General features: G+C 45.0%; 1 protein-coding gene across 1 annotated transcript in view; it reads right to left on the bottom strand.

Moving 5' to 3' along the window:
• LOC142737509 (uncharacterized) overlaps positions 1–16,359 on the bottom strand; it is a 49,588-nt gene that overhangs the window by 21,368 nt on the left and 11,861 nt on the right. The window contains exons 3-5 of the mRNA XM_075849705.1: positions 4,809–4,868; positions 3,980–4,117; positions 1,234–1,380 (exon numbers count right to left, since the gene is read on the bottom strand). Of these exons, the coding sequence (XP_075705820.1) occupies positions 1,234–1,380; positions 3,980–4,117; positions 4,809–4,868 (345 nt within the window). The remainder of the gene's footprint in view (positions 1–1,233; positions 1,381–3,979; positions 4,118–4,808; positions 4,869–16,359) is intronic.

Genomic DNA, 16,359 nt, shown 5'->3' with positions numbered 1-16,359 from the left:
GTGAAGCAATTTGAAACAACTGGGTGTTTATGTCATGGGGAAAGTCCGGGCCGCCGAAAGACTTCCGAAGAGCTAGTGAACAGGATTCGAGTGTAGTTCCAGAAAGTCAACCAGGCTGACTAGTATGGAACTACAGGTGCCACAAAATGGATGAATGAAACTCTACCGGAACATTGGATCTGACGTGCCAGAAACAATGATTCACCAATGTTGCGCTGGCCTCCACGATCGTCAGATCTAACACCCTGCGACTTCATCAAGCCCCCCCAGCCACAGGATCTGAACGACCTGAGACAACGCATCACTGACAGTGGAGTCCATATCCGAGGATATGATGGCATGTGTCTGTACACAACTGGACTACCGCCTAGACATGGGCCGTGTCACCAATGGAAATCACTTTGAACATTTGTAGTGTATAGATAAAACCTGGATAGATAATGTGTCATTTCAGGTTAATAAATTTGTGTTATTTTCGCTCAGTTATGAATACCGAGGCTATAATTTTGCACCATCCATTTGAATCACCCTGTGTATAATCATTTCTACACTTCTGGTGAAAATACTCTTGAAATCACTTAGTCTTATACTTTGTAGTTGCAGGCCTGGTGTGCACAGTGCTTCTGCATTCCCATGGCAAAACTTCAGACCTTTGATTTAAAAAAACAAAAACACAAGTCTGCGTTTTGTGCACCTTTATAATTATTTTTTACTTTTTGATATACAGCTGCTTTGTATTCTGTATACAGAGGAGCTGTATCGTGCACTAAGACCTGAATCCGTCATATCCGCAGGGCTGACTGGTTCAGTGTCAGCGGCTCCTGCGTGTCTCTGACAAGCAGGATCCACATCTAATCTATCATATCCAAGTTATGAACACGATTCATTGTAAGATACAGCTGCTCTGTATACAGAGTAGCTGTATCTCAAAGTAAAAATAATTTTTAATAAAAACTAAATGATAAAGTTGCCCAAAACACAGATTGACACACATACATATATATACACACACACACACACACACACACACACACACACACACACACACACACACACTAGTAGATACAGGTTATTATTAACAAGATACATAACTTTATAAATAAAATTAAGTGTATAAATGTAAAAGCCAAAGCAAACAAACCTTAGTCCCACTGTCACCCAGAGGTAATTTTTGTAATGTGAACAACTCTGAAACATCTGTAAAGTCCCCATAAAACTACTAGATTTACTCACCATTCCAGTGATGTTGTCATAGCACATACAATGTGGTAAACTTCGACACCCCATAAATGCAATGCACAAGACTACACAAAGACTGAAGAATGATGCCACAAGCATAGCTATATTTGCTCCTTGAACAAGCCGACCGAGTATGAAGTTCTAAGAAAAACAAGTAAAATACTAAATTAAAAAAAATCAACGTGTCTAATCTGTGACAGCTATGCAGTATTTTATTGCACACTTTATATTACAATATTCAGTTCTATTATGTGACTTGGCACAACTTGCTAAACATTCCAAAGCATTGAAATTCATTATATTGTTAATTGAATTTAAAAAACATGCTGCAGGAGTCTCCAAGGCCTTGGCATTTCCCTTATATCGCATAAACAGAGTTTGTTTAGCTTCAGCGATTGGGCAGGGCCGTCTGCCCAATGTCCATGCTCATGCATAGCTGAGCAATATACGTTCAGAATTTTTTTTTTTTGTGCCAGATAGACAAGTGCTTTGTCACCTAAAAATATCAGCACTTAGCCGTGAAATAGGGCATTGGACTAGAAAGCGGCGAACCGCAAATCTGAATTTGATGGGGGGGGGCTGTATAGTGGGTACATTTCTAGCGGGTCAACTTACAAATGCCTGTATTTAAAGCACTACCCTGTATTGAAAAAAAAAAAACAAAAAAAAAAACAACAACTAAAAAACAGGACATTTCTTAGTAATGCACGAAGGTTTTTATTTTTTTTAGGTTAAATCCTGTTTTTGTGATTATGAAAAGCATTGTTCATTTAATTGCTACCCTGAAATGACGACTATTATTGTACTCACTTATTTTGTATCAGGTCAATAATGGACACATGGTACACATTATTTTTGACAAAAAACTATTTTTTTTAAAAATATAGACGGCTATTGTCAAAACCAAACATAAGCATACGAGACTATAAAGAACAGAGTACATAATTATCATGTAACTTGAACAATAAGGTTATGAAACAGGGAGGAATAAACCACAGACAATCAGAATAGCAAATATGAAAACATTGTTTTATATGGGAGAACAACAAATACAAAAAGAGATGGAACACAGCGGGTATAAAAGAAAAAATAAATAAATAAATAGAAGAGCGTAACAATTAATATACAGCACGAAAGTCACGAAAAGCTAGCCAGACTGACCAAAAGGAGTAAAACCACTTTGGTCTTATTTTGAACTGCAGTTAGGCCTGGATCACACACACAGTTTTGATGCAAATTTTGTGGCAGTTTTTTGAGCCAAAGCCAGAAGTGGATCCGAACAGAAGGAAAGGTATAAAGAAAGAAACGATGCATCTTCTTTCTTTTCTGTCCACTTCTGTGTTCAGCTTCAAAAGCTGGGCCAAAAACCGCAACAAAAACTACATAAAAATGGTGTGTGATCCTGGCTTAGCTCTTCCATGCTAAGAATGTAATTGAGGCGTTGAATGAAGGTTCCAATTGTAAATGTACCCACACACTTCCTGTGACATGCCACTGTCTGATGGCCAACTGCTATAAAAATTTGTCGAAACAAGCCCAGGCTCTATTCATGACAGGGTCCGAGCGTCGGCCAATAAAAACGACCGTTTTGGTCAGTTTTAAAAAACGGATGAATTTCATTTGTAAATATTTTGACACACACTTCCCTCTGTAGATACTGCCATAGTGACACACAGCCCCCTGTAAGTAGTGCCATGAAGACCCCCCGTAGGTAGTGCCACAGAGACCCCTGTAGGTAGTTCTACACAGCACCCCTCATAGATAGCACCCCCCATAGATAGCGCCACCGTTCTAGGAGAAGTCCCTGACTTCACTGTCCATATATGGACAGTAAAGTCGAGGACTTTCTCCTGGAGTGGAAACACTGGCCACAGCGCCGGGGATTCTGCTTCAGAAGTCCCTGACGTCACTGTGTCCATATATGGACAGTGAAGTCAGGAACTTCTCCTGGAGCGGAATCCACAATCCCCGGCCACAGCGTTGCCGAAGGCCGGGGATTGGGGATTCTGCTCCTACAGGGAGGAAAAAAAATACCCTCCTCCTCGCATGCACTGTGCGGAGGAGGAGGAGAGAGAGCGAGTGACGGAAGACACGGCCGTCACTCGGAACAGAGAGTGATGGCTGTGTATTACTCTGCCCCATAGACTTCTACGGGAGCCGGGTGGCTGGGAAAACGGCCGGAAATAGGGCATGTCCCATTTATTGACGGCCCGGGCCGTCAAAAAAAAAAAAAAAAATCGGTCATGTGAATAGCCCCAATAGGGGTTTATTGTTCCTACGGCGGTGTGTGATGGCCATTTTTTGAACGGCCAGGAAACCCTGTCGGGTGAATAGGGCCTTAGCCACTGAATGAATCCATGTATATGGGACAGGAGTGCGATATGCAGAGAACAGAAAACGCTAGAGTGTGTTATAAAATGGTCCAGAAAAACTGAATATCGAGACAAATCCATCAGATGTTACAACAGGCACCACACGCTTGTTGAAAACGCCAACAGGAGTAGCAGGGAACATCTTATGAAGCAAGTCTGGACACCTTATAGTGCTCTTTCTGGTTGTGCCCTGAGAGGGAGGAACAATGAAAGGGTGTATACTTTCTGCCAGTCTTCCGCACACAATTTCTGGCCCAGACCAGCCTCCCACACTTTTTTTTTGCAATTACTTTTTCTCAGCTCCAAAAATATGGAAAAATCCATCAGTGTGTTATATTGTGAATACATTCAAAGTTAATGTTACTTACTGTGTGAATAATGTGAATAGGTATATGGGAGAACACCTCATCATCATTCTCTCCGTAAGAAAGAGTTAGACACGCATAGACAATAATGATAAAGGTGGTGAAGCAAGAAAACACAGCAGAAGCAATAAGTGTATTCACCTAAGGGAGAAAAAAAAAAAAGTGAAGTCAGTAAGGAATAAGCAGAACACACCAAGCTATGCAGAGCAGCACCATCAACTGGAACACTAACATGCTCACTTCCATTTCTTCCTTCAGAGTGCTAGCCGTTTTGACGGCTAGCACCCTGACCCATTCATTTCAATGGGGCCATGCACACTTCAGTTTTTTTTTGACGGTCCCGTTGTTCCGTTCCGAGAAAAGTACAGCATGTCCTACTTTGGTCCGAGATTCCGTGACCGTGGAGCCCATACAAGTCAATGGGTCCGTCAAAAAAAACAAAACTGAAGGCACATGGAAGGCATCCATGTGCCGTCCGTGTGTGACGAAGCTGTTGCCTAGCAGCCTCTTCTCTCTATCCAGCACTGATCATAACTCTCAGCACCCTGGACAGGGAGTACCATGTGCGGCGCTCACAATATAGATTTCTAATGTTTCAGGACCCTGTCGCTGTCCATGCTGTGTACCGCTACTCACAATGAAACACTGTGCCCGCACTGATATCGGGTGCATAGTGTGAATGGGAATTAGTTTCCTCTCGGAAACACAGAAGTGTACACTGAGTACACACGGGAACCACACTGATACAATCACGGACACACTGATCCGTGAAAACGGTGATGGAAGTGTGCATGAGGCCTAAGTGAGACAGATAGAAACAAAAGGGTCTTACTAGAATAGGATTTTTCTTCTGGGATGAAAATAGAGCTAGCACACCAGGAACAGCCATGATCTAGAACAGAAAGTGGAGGTATAAATTAAATTAGAGTACAGTTTTCTTTGGGAAAATGTTTGACAGAAAATTTGTGAACCCTTTTGACCCTTCCACATGTACAGAATATACTCATTCACTTTTCAGTTGGCACATCTGGAAGCAGCAAACACACAAAACTCTTGATCGTCCCTGCACCCTTTTGGCCAATGATTAATGATGTCCAGTTTAGAAAATGCATGTTTTATACCCTATTAGAGAATACCTGTCCTGTTATGCATTAGGGCAGGGGTCTCAAGCACGCGGCCCGCATGCGGCCCCTGGGGCTGTCATCTGCGGCCCGCAGGACACAGAGCCGCTAGTATCGGCTCTGCTCCGAGACCCTGGAATTCCCTGACATCGCTGTCCACATATGAACAGCGATGTCTGGGGCGTTCCCAGAGCCGGAGTCCCGGGCAGAGCACTAGTACAGGCTCTGCTCCGGGACTCTCTGGAATTCCCTGACATCGCTGCCCATATATGGACAGTGTGTCAGGGTCTTCCCCAGAGCGGAGTCCCGGGCAGAGCGCTAGTATCGGCTCTGCTCCGGGACTCTGTGGAATTCCCGGACATCGCTGTCCACATATGAACAGCGATGTCTGGGGATTCCCCAGAGAGGAGTCCCGGGCAGAGAGCTAGTATCGGCTCTGCTCCGGGACTCTGTGGAATTCCCAGACATGGCTGTCCACATATGAACAGCGATGTCTGGGGCGTCCCCAGAGGCGGAGTCCCAGTCAGAGCGCTAGTACAGGCTCTGCTCTGGGGAAGCTTCTGACATCGCTGTCCATATATCGACAATGATGTCAGGGGTTTCCCCAGAGCAGGAGTCCCAGTGATGTCAGGAGCACAGCTGGAGTCCCAGGAAGAGCCTACTAGCGCTCTGCCCGGGACTCCAGCTCTGGGGTTGCCCCTGACATCTCTGTCCATATGTGGACAGTGATGTCAGGAGCAGAGCTGGAATCCCAGGCTGCACTCACAACTCTACTATTATATCATGTACTTTACTCCAGTCACATCCAGAGCTGCACTCACAACTCTACTGTAACATCATGTACTATACTCCAGAGACATCCACAGCTACACTCACAACTCTACTGCAAGATCAGTAGATGCAAACATCTTGTTTTATACTCCAAACAAATCCAGAGCTCCAGTCACAACTCTACTATTATATAATGTGCTATACTCCAGTCACATCCAGAGCTGCAGTCACAACTGTACTGTAACATCAGGTCCCATACTCCAAACAAATCCAGAGCTGCAGTCACAAATCTACTGTCGTTCGAGTGCTAGAAGCGGCTCTGCTCCGGGACTCCAGCTCTGGGCAAGACCCTGACATCACTGTTCCAGCATCCGCCGTGGACTCTGCGCCAGCATCCGCCGTGGACTCTGCGCCAGCATCCGCCGTGGACTCTGCGCCAGCATCCGCCGTGGACTCTGCGCCAGCATCCGCCGTGGACTCTGCGCCAGCATCCGCCGTGGACTCTGCGCCAGCATCCGCCGTGGACTCTGCGCCAGCATCCGCCGTGGACTCTGCGCCAGCATCCAAAAAGGGGCTGCCCAATTTTGACATGTGTGTCTGCCAAACGCTGCGAACTGAGCCTCCGGACTGCATTTAGCGACACTTAAACTGGAAAGCTGGATTGTTGAAATAAGCACGTGGAGAAACATCTCAAATTTTAAAGGGAATGTGTTGCCAGCAAAACATGTATTTTTTTTTTTAGTTAAACATTTAGTGTGTAGGTGATTAAACATTGTTCACATTTTTTTTTATTTTTTTCACGAGTCAGGAAATATTATAAAATTAGATTCTAATTTATAATATTTCCCAGTGCTGGTTACTAGATGGAGCTATTCCCAAAATTGCAGCATTGCATGTGGTAAAGCAACCACATTGCTTTTTGCTGCAAAATTGGGAAAAAAAGCACTCGCTCTAGGGAGCTCTGAGAACCCCCCCCCTCCTTTATCCTGGCTAGTGCCGGGATAAACGAGGGGATTGAACGGTCTAACCTCCTACACTGTGTGTCGCCATTTTTTGAGCTAACACACAGTGTAGTAGGTTTACATACAGTAGTAAACACACACAAACACGAACATACATAGAAATCTCTTACCTGCTCCTGCCGCCGCGGCTCCCTCCGGCCCGTCCGCTCCGTCTGCTGCCGCTGGTCCAAGTGCACAAGTCTGGAAGCCGCGACCGGAAGTAGTAATCTTACTGTCCGGCCGCGACTTCCGGTCCACAGGAAAATGGCGCCGGACGGCGCGCATTTCAAATTGGACTGTGTGGGAGCGGCGCATGCGCCGTTCCCACACAGACGGCGTACACAGAAGTGGATGGGACGGGCCCCGTTCGCAGTCCCTATGGGACTGTGGCTGCCGTATTCCATGTCTGTATGTGTCGTTAATCGACACATACAGAAATGGAAAAAAAAAATGGCAGCCCCCATAAGGAAGAAAAAGTGAAAAAATAGAAAAAAAGTAACACACAAACAAATAAAAACGTTTTTAATAAAACACTAACATAAAACTGACATGAAATTTTTTTTTTGGGTGACACTGTTCCTTTAAACCTAGCGGTATTATTATAGTAATATAGTATTGAAGTAATATAGTATTATTATTATAGTAATATAGTGTTATTGTAGTTCAAATAACTGATTCATAATAATTTTGTATTGTATCAAATTTGAAAGTAATGCGGCCCGTCAACTTCACATTTTTTCTATATGCGGCCCACTTACCCGGCCGAGTTTGAGACCCCTGCATTAGGGTATGTTCACACGGGCTATTTTCGGCCGTTTTTCGGGTCGGAAGCAGAATGCCTCCAAAACATCTGCCCATTGATTGCAATGGGAAAAACAGCGTTTTGCTCTGACGGGCCGTTTTTTTTACGCAGCCGTTTTGAAAAAAGGGCGCGTAAAAAAACCGGCCGCTTAAAAGAAGTGCAGGTCACTTCTTGGGACATTTTTGGAGCTGTTTTTCATAGAGACTATAGAAAAAACAGCTCCAAAAACGGCCGTAAAAAACACAGCGAAAATCGTGAGCGGCTTCAAAAACTTCTGAAAATCAGGAGCGGTTTTCCCTTGAAAACAGCACCGTATTTTCAGATGTTGAAGTTTGCATGTGAACATACCCTTACACAGACAACAGTCTGCACAATAAATCATCCAGCACACCGTGTTGTAAATGTAAGTGTTTCTGTATTACATAGAACTGTTAAATAGACATTACAAGGGTTTAGAAGCAGCCACTTATGCGTTTCTACCGCCCACTAAGCGCTTAGGCTACATTCAGACGAGCGTATCAGATTTGCGCATGGAAATAAACACAGCGCATTTCCTACATTTCTAGTCTGTGTGCGTCGCATATTGGCATTCACGTGCTTTGCATGTAGCATGCGTTTTTTTTTTTTCAAATATATTTTTATTCAAAGTCAGAACAGTTACAAGTATGCAGTGTGTGTCACACATACAATAATAAGTACATCATATAACAATGTGTTCTAACTCCAAAATTATTTTTCCATTTTACTTGTCATCATCAAGTTACAAGGCAATTAATAAGGCAAAACACAGCCAAACATCCCCTTCCCTCCCCCCAACTCTCCTCCATCTCGGTGAGCATTTTCTTAACTAGCCAGTAGCCTGCCTAGCGTGCCCTGGATACTCAACTATACCATGATGTGTGTCGAAATGTGCGCATGAACACCCCTATCTCTGCTGTGGAATAATGTTGTTCAATGAATGTACGCCAAGTTTTAAAAAATTGTTCTGTAGACCTTTCTTTGTGTCTTTCTAGGTCAGTTTTATCATATCCCAATAAAGTTTTGAGAGTAGTCACGACCTCCGCAATTTCCGGGACCGATTGCCTGTAACCAGTGACGCACGATGCACTTCTTGATAGCCAATAATGCCATATGTATTCCTTTCCGGGCTACTAGAGGTGGTCCCCCCCATCTGGATCCAAGGGGATATAGTGAAACAACACTGCCTGTGGGTTTGCGTGCACCTCTTCCCCCCAGGTGTCTTTAATAAATTGTAGAGCAAGGTCCCAAAACGTCCGAATTTGTGGGCACAACCACATCCCGTGAAGTAGATTAGCTTTGTGTAAGTCGCATTTAGGACAACTACGCAGATAGTGTGCTGGAGCGTCCCTATAGGATAAATTAAAGGCATACGTCGCTCTGTGCATAAGCCGGAAGTGCATCTCACGCCACTGTTCATTTACCATGACCTTCCTCACCCTCTCCCACCCTTCCCGAATTTTGCTGGAGAGTTCTGGATCCTCCAGCTCCACTTCCCAAGTTCGAAAGCAGGAGGTGCTAAAGGAATGAAGGTGAACATTCTGAAGCTTACCATATAAACTTGCAAGACTTCTTCCCATACCGCCCTGCGGCACCATCCCATCAAATGCTCCCCGCATCTCCACTACATCAATATTGCAAACTTTGGTTTTACATAACTCTGTTACTTGAGCATATTGCAGATACTGATTTCCCCTCAAATTATATTTGCTAGAGAACTCCTGCCACGTAAGCCATCTTCCCTCTTCAACATTCATGAGTTGGCCCAGGACATTGATCCCTTCAGATCTCCACTGCGAAAATAATTTATTCTGGCTCCCCTGTGGGAACATGGGGTTATCCCACAACGGCCAGAATTTAGAAAGACCATACGGAAGGCCGAAAAGCTTCCGCACCGCCTTCCAGGCGCCTATTGTATCTCTCAGCAGCAGACTTGACATTATTAGGCAGCTGAGCATAGGGCAGGTGTAACAGGGCCGGCAACGGAACCGATCCAGCCAAATCCTGTTCCAGCTGAACATTGAAGTACAAATTAGTGTTATGTATCCAATCACCTATGTGCCTACAGATGGCCGCTAAATTGTAATATCGAGTAAGTGGTAACTGTATGCCTCCATCAACTTTGGGCAGTGCCAATTTTTTATATGCAATCCTAGGTCTTTTCTTCTGCCACAAGAATTATAGAAATGCGGTCTGTAATTTTTGGTTATCTAGGTGCTTGATCAATATGGGTATGGTTTGCATTGGATATAGGAGACGAGCAAAGCTTATCATTTTTAAAATAGCAGCTCTCCCAAACAATGATAACGGCAGTGACGCCCATTGGTTTAGTTCCTTATGAATTTTTTCAAGCAAGGGTGAATAATTGAGTTTATAGAGAAGATGGAAATTTGCCTATTTTAATCCCCAGGTATGTGATGTAAGATCTGGCTATTTCCAACGTACCCTGCAATGGTGGTCTGCCCCTGATTCCTTCAAGTAAAAGTAATTGACTCTTTTGCGCATTGACTTTATAGCCTGAGAATGACCCAAAGTATCGTAGCTTCTCCAGCACCCCCCCCCCCCCAAATGATCCCCAGGCGATCTTAGAAATAGCAAAAGATCGTCAGCAAAGCATGTCAGTTTAATCTCCTGACTGCCGACCCTTATCCCTTCAAAATCCCTGGGAGGACAAAAGATGTCTCGCCAGCGGTTCCAAAGCCAAGTCGAACAACAATGGAGACAGGGGGCAGCCCTGCATTGTTCCCTTCTGTAAATGGATCGGTGCTGAAAGAAAACCTGTAGTGAACACCCTAGCTAGAGGTTCTGAATATAACGCTTCCAGGTAATTCCTAAACAATCTTTGTATCCCAAATCTGTCTAGAACTAACCTCAGCCAATCCCAGTGAACATTATCAAAGGCCTTTTCGGCATCTAACGTTAAAAGTGCTGGCGAATCGTATCCCTCCATGCTACTAGTCCTCATTGCGTTTTGTACCGCCAAAACCGTGCGTATGTTTTTGACCGCCGACCTCCCCTTAACAAAACCCACCTGGTGTGGCCCAATCAAATCCGGGAGAAACATGGCCAACCTGTCGGCCAATATCTTCGACAATATTTTAACATCCTGATTTATCAAAGAGATTGGGCGATAGGAACCCGGGTTAGTCGGATCTTTCCCTTCCTTGTACAATACTTTGATATAAGCTACATTGCCCGATTTCAGGAATTCCTTAGTAAAAGCATACGATTATACACCGGCAATAAAATGGGCGTGACTTCCTCCCTCATAAGCTTGTAAAAGTCGCTAGAAAACCCATCTGGCCCTGGCGCTTTGTTATTCGTCAATGATTTAATGGTTGATTAACGATTCTCTATCAGAGTCCGAGAGAGATGGTATCGTTAAAGAGTCCAGAAACTCCCTCCCCTCAGTCCTCTCCGAAGTATCCTGTGCATATAGAGCAGTGTAATAATCTCCCAGTATATCATTGACGATCTTTGGATCTTTCTGTAATTCCCCGTTCCCATCTCTCAACCCCCCCTATGTGAGTCGGGCGAAATTGTCCTTTCGCCATTTTGGCCAGCAGGCATCCTGTTTTATTACCATACCTAAAGAAATGCGCGGTTGTTTGCGCTCTCTGGAACCTTTCCTTTTTATCTAGCCACATTTCAAACTCTGCCTTAGCAGTAAGCCATTCACCCCTAAGTGCTAGTGTGGAGTTTGCCAAGTACGCTGTGTATTTCATGCGAAGATTTCTACTAGACTCGTTATAAAGCTTGTTTGTTTTTCGTTTAAGCGACGCCACAAAAGAAATGATCCTCAGCACTGCCTTGGCTGTGTCCCAAAACAAGTGGCTGTCCTCTTTATGAGCTTGATTTTCCTGACTATATTCCAATAACCAGCCCTTCAAACATGATTGAAAGGATTCATCAGTTGCTAAAAACTAAGGAAATTTCCACAAGATATCCGACCCCCTTTTAAATGTATCTGCCAAAATCAGAGAAACCGGTGAATGGTCTGAAATCACCAAGTCCTCTATTCGAGCACTAAGGATCCTAGAGAGGAGCACCGGAGAAGCCATAAAGTGGTCAATACGCGACCATGCGGTATGCGCATGGGAAAAGTGAGTGAATTCTTTACCTAATGGAAATTGTGTTTTCCATACATCTACCATGCCCGTGGAAGACAGTAATGGGGCCAAGACTTTATCGTGTGTTCTTTCAACCAGTACCCTACCATCTCCCCTTCGCCTGTCCTCCGTTGTGCATAAGACTGAGTTAAGGTCCCCTCCCAACAGAATCTGAGGTTCTTTATCCGCTAAAAGTTTTCCTTCCAAGAATTGAAAAAAGACCCGATTGTTGTCATTCGGTGCATATATACAGTACAAACTCATTCTCCCCATTGCGCCCTCTAAGATCACATGCAAATATCTGCCCCCCTCATCCTGCTCAGAAGTAATCACAGAACATTCAATTCTTTTGTGTATGAGGAGTAAGATGCCCGCCTTGCCATTGACTGCTGGAGAACCCATTACTGTGCCCACCCATAGTTTGCGCATTCTCTGGAAATCACGTTCCAGCAGATGGGTTTCCTGCAGAATCTCTATATCCGCTTTCAGCTTTTTCAGGTGGCGAAGGACCATCATGCGTTTATGTGGGGACTGCAGTCCCTTCACATTCCATGTTATTACTTTAGGCATCTCACAGTAATGGCAAAGCAGACCTCATCCACCGAGACAGTTTCCCCCCCTCCTCCCCCCTCCCTAAACATATAACAGAATTGAAACCCCAACAACAGATCATTACTAGTTTCAGACTTCTCTTTTTTTGCACATTTTAGCGTAGAATCTATGTACATTCCACCACTAGAAACCCCTTGGTATACCCTGAACCCCCTGTATATCAGGAAAGTATCGACAAAACCTTACACTCCCACACGACTCCATATAAAAATTTCCTCAAGCCTCACTTCAGCTGCGCCATCCCCTACCATTAACATCAGTAAACCGCATCCTCCGATGCACCGATAGGTATAACAATTGTGCCTCAAACAATGTGAAACATAAAATAACATGAGTCTCCTTACATCACCGTCTGGACATCTCCCTTCAGTCCGGAGAAGAAGAGGTGAGACCCCTCCTGATACTCCTGTTTCTGGAACGTCCCCTGCGAGGCAGTCCATCCCTGTATGTCTGGCTATCTCCATTGTTGTCTTTGGACACGCTTTCCACAAATTTAGCCGCCTCCCCTTAAGAAAACGATTCCACCCCACCACCGGGCTCGAAGATCTTGAGAATGGCGGGAAACATCAAAGAGAACCGAATGCGTTTCTGGACCAGTAGAGAGCACACCGTGCTGAAAGCACGCCGCTTGCGTGTAACCTCAGCCGAGTAATCTCCGAACATTAAGATTCTGTTGCCTCGCACTCTCACTTGTGCCGAGGACCTTCGGTAGGCCTGTAACACATTTGTTTTATCCACATAGTCCAGGTACTTCACAATAACTGGTCGCGGTCTTGCTGGGGCGCCATCTTGGGTAACACTTCGCATCGGTCCCACTCTATGAGCTCTCTCCGCTCTCAGCGGGGCTGGCAATCCCAGCGCCGGAGGCAATTCCACCGCACACAACTTTAGCAGCTGGCCTGCTGGTATAGACTCTGGGAGCCCAATAATGCGTAAATTGCTCCTTCTCGAGCGATTCTCCAGGTCATCTACTTTATCAACCAGCTGTAGATTGGAAGCTATCACCTTCTTCACCTCCTCCTGTGTTCCCGCTAGCTCATCCTCCATTTTTGCATTTCAAAAGGTTTACATAGCCTTTAAACCATGTTCACATAATACAAAGCAGCTGTATCTCAAAAAGTAAAGTTCCCCCGGAGTTAATCCTGAAGAAAAAAAAGAGGCAGCACACCAGCATAAGTATAAAATAAAAGGTGTTTATTCACCTAGTGCAAGAGGCGACGTTTCACCTTCTCAATCTTCATTATCAAGCCTGCGTTGTATTACGTATACATAATACAGAGCAGATGTATCTAACGCTGGAACTCGTATCCAGGGCTGCCTCTAAGTTTATGTGGACCCTTGGGCAACACAGACTTTTTTAAATCAAACCAATTTTATTGATACGAACACAAAAGAAATAACATCGTAACATTCACATTTCAATTTTCCAACATCGTATACAATAATGACAGCATATCAGGAAATCCCCAACTTCCCCCCTTTCCCCCCTCCCCGCACGGCCCCCCACTATATCTCTGCCCTTTGTTTCTAGTACCAATCCTGGCCAGAGCACATTTCTCTTATCAGGTTTCTCCTCCACCCCTTTTTGCTCCAGACTCTACCACCTCCAGTTCCTCAGACGACTCTCGCCCTTATTCTGCTCAGTTCAGGTGTCAGCACCTCAGGACAGGCCATCCATCTGCTCCATTGTTTCTCAAATTTTTTTTTCCCCGTGCCCCTTTTAGAAAATATCTTATGCTCCATCAGGATATTATAGTTCACCATTCCTACAATTTCCCTCATCCCTGGTGGCTCCTCATCCAGCCAGTGTTTAGCAATGCATTTCCTTGTTTGATATAATATCTTGGCAATTGCCAGGTTTGCCATTCTGTCACACTCCAATTCTCCCACTGCTCCCAACAACATAACTTTAGGGTCTGCCGCCAATTCCCGACCATACACCTGTTTTATCAGATCCAATATTTCCCCCCATAGGGTCCTCAGAGCCTCACATGACCAAAACATATGCAGTATATCCGCTTTCTCTTCCGTGCACCTAGGACATTTAGCATCCGCTCTAATACCCATCTGTTTTAATACCCACGGGGTGCGATACACTCTATGTATCAGGAAGAGTTGTGATCTCCTCTGCGCCAGACTGAGCGATAAGTGACATGTGGATGCTAATATCTCCTCCCACTCCTCCTCAGTCAATGGACCAACATCCCGTTCCCATTTCGCTTTTACCAGCATCATTGGGTTTCCCAGGTGTTTGGACAGTAAGCTCCTGTACGCCATTGAGATCAGGCCTTTGGTCGTGTCAGCCCTTCCCACATACTCCAGGACCCCAAGAGCACAGACCGTCAGGTCCACTACCTGCGCCTGCGCCTGTAGGGCATGGCGGATCTGCAAATATTGATAAAACATATTGTACTCTAGTGGAAATAGGTCCTTCAACTGCTGAAATGATCTCAGCCCGTTATCATCATATAAGTGTTGTATTCGTCTAACCCCTGCCAACTCCCATTTTTGCATGCCCTCTAATTGGTATAATTCCCACAGGACCGGATTATGCCATAGGGGAGTATATTTGGTGCACATTCCCACTCCCAGGATTTGTTTGCATTGCCACCATACTTTATGTATCAGGAGTAACGTTGGTTTAGCACTCGCCAATCTCTTAAAGGTATGCGCTTCCAGACTCTCTAGTGGATTGTGTCCTCCCCCCATGTATGACAATAAACGTGCACTGGCACCCCAAGTCTCTGTGTCCTCCCATCCCTTAAATTGTTGGCTCTGGGCAGCCAGGTAATATATCCAGGCATTTGGCAGCGCGACCCCCCCTTCATCTTTGGGCAATTGCAATTTCTCCAATTTAATCCTTGGAACCCCTTTTTTCCATACCAGATCCCGAAAGAGATTGTGCAATCGTCTGAACCATTGCTTAGGTATCCATACTGGGGAGTTATGAAGAAAGTATAAAACTTGAGGCATAAGGATCATCTTGATTAGGTTAGTCCTCCCCAGAGCAGAGAGCGGGAGCCTGTTCCAGGCATCCACCTTTTGTTTCACCTTAAGCAGCAGTGGTGAGACATTCAAAGACATATAGTCTTGGACCCCAGCCGTCACCTTAACCCCTAGATACGTAAATTCAGAGACTATCGGAATCCGGATTCCCACTCCAGTATCTACAATATTCAATGTATCAAGTGGCATCAAAGCAGACTTGGTCCAGTTAATATTTAATCCCGAGAACTCCCCAAACCTTGTGATCGTATCCATTACTACCTGCAGTGTATTCTCCGTGTCCGTCATATATATTAAAATGTCGTCTGCATATAATGAAATTTTTTCCTCCATTTCCCCATATTGCAAGCCTCTTATACGCTCCTCCTGTCTTATGAGGCACGCCAGTGGCTCCACCGCCAAGGTGAATAGTAATGGTGACAGTGGGCACCCCTGTCGTGTACCCCGGGCCAGTGAAAATTTCTCAGACATTGCACCATTCACCCGTATGCGGGCTGTAGGGGCCACATACAGCAACTGTACCCACTTTACGAAGTTAGGGCCGAATCCCATCTTTTCTATTACCCGCCATAAATACCCCCATTCTACGCAGTCGAACGCTTTTGCAGCATCTAACGTTAGCACCGCCCTTCCTCCTTGCTCATCCGGTGCCGCCTGAAGATTTAAAAACAGCCGCCTGAGGTTGACCGCTGTCGATTTGGAGGGCATGAACCCCGATTGGTCTTCATGCACAACATGCTGTACCACCCTGTTCAGCCGCAGTGCCAATATCTTTGCCAAAATCTTGACATCCGATGTCAACAAGGATATTGGTCTGTAGGACTCCGGTAATTGACTGTCTTTCCCCTCTTTTGGGAGAACCACTATCGTAGCCTCATATAGGGAGTCTGGTAGTTTACCTCTGTCAAAACTATCCTGCAAAGTACTCAAATATTCTGGCGCT

The sequence above is a fragment of the Rhinoderma darwinii genome, chromosome 1 (genome assembly GCF_050947455.1).
Source record: "Rhinoderma darwinii isolate aRhiDar2 chromosome 1, aRhiDar2.hap1, whole genome shotgun sequence".
In the NCBI taxonomy this organism is placed as follows: Eukaryota; Metazoa; Chordata; class Amphibia; order Anura; family Rhinodermatidae; genus Rhinoderma; species Rhinoderma darwinii.
Note: the sequence above shows the minus strand (reverse complement) of the source record. Positions and strands in the feature narration are given on the sequence as shown.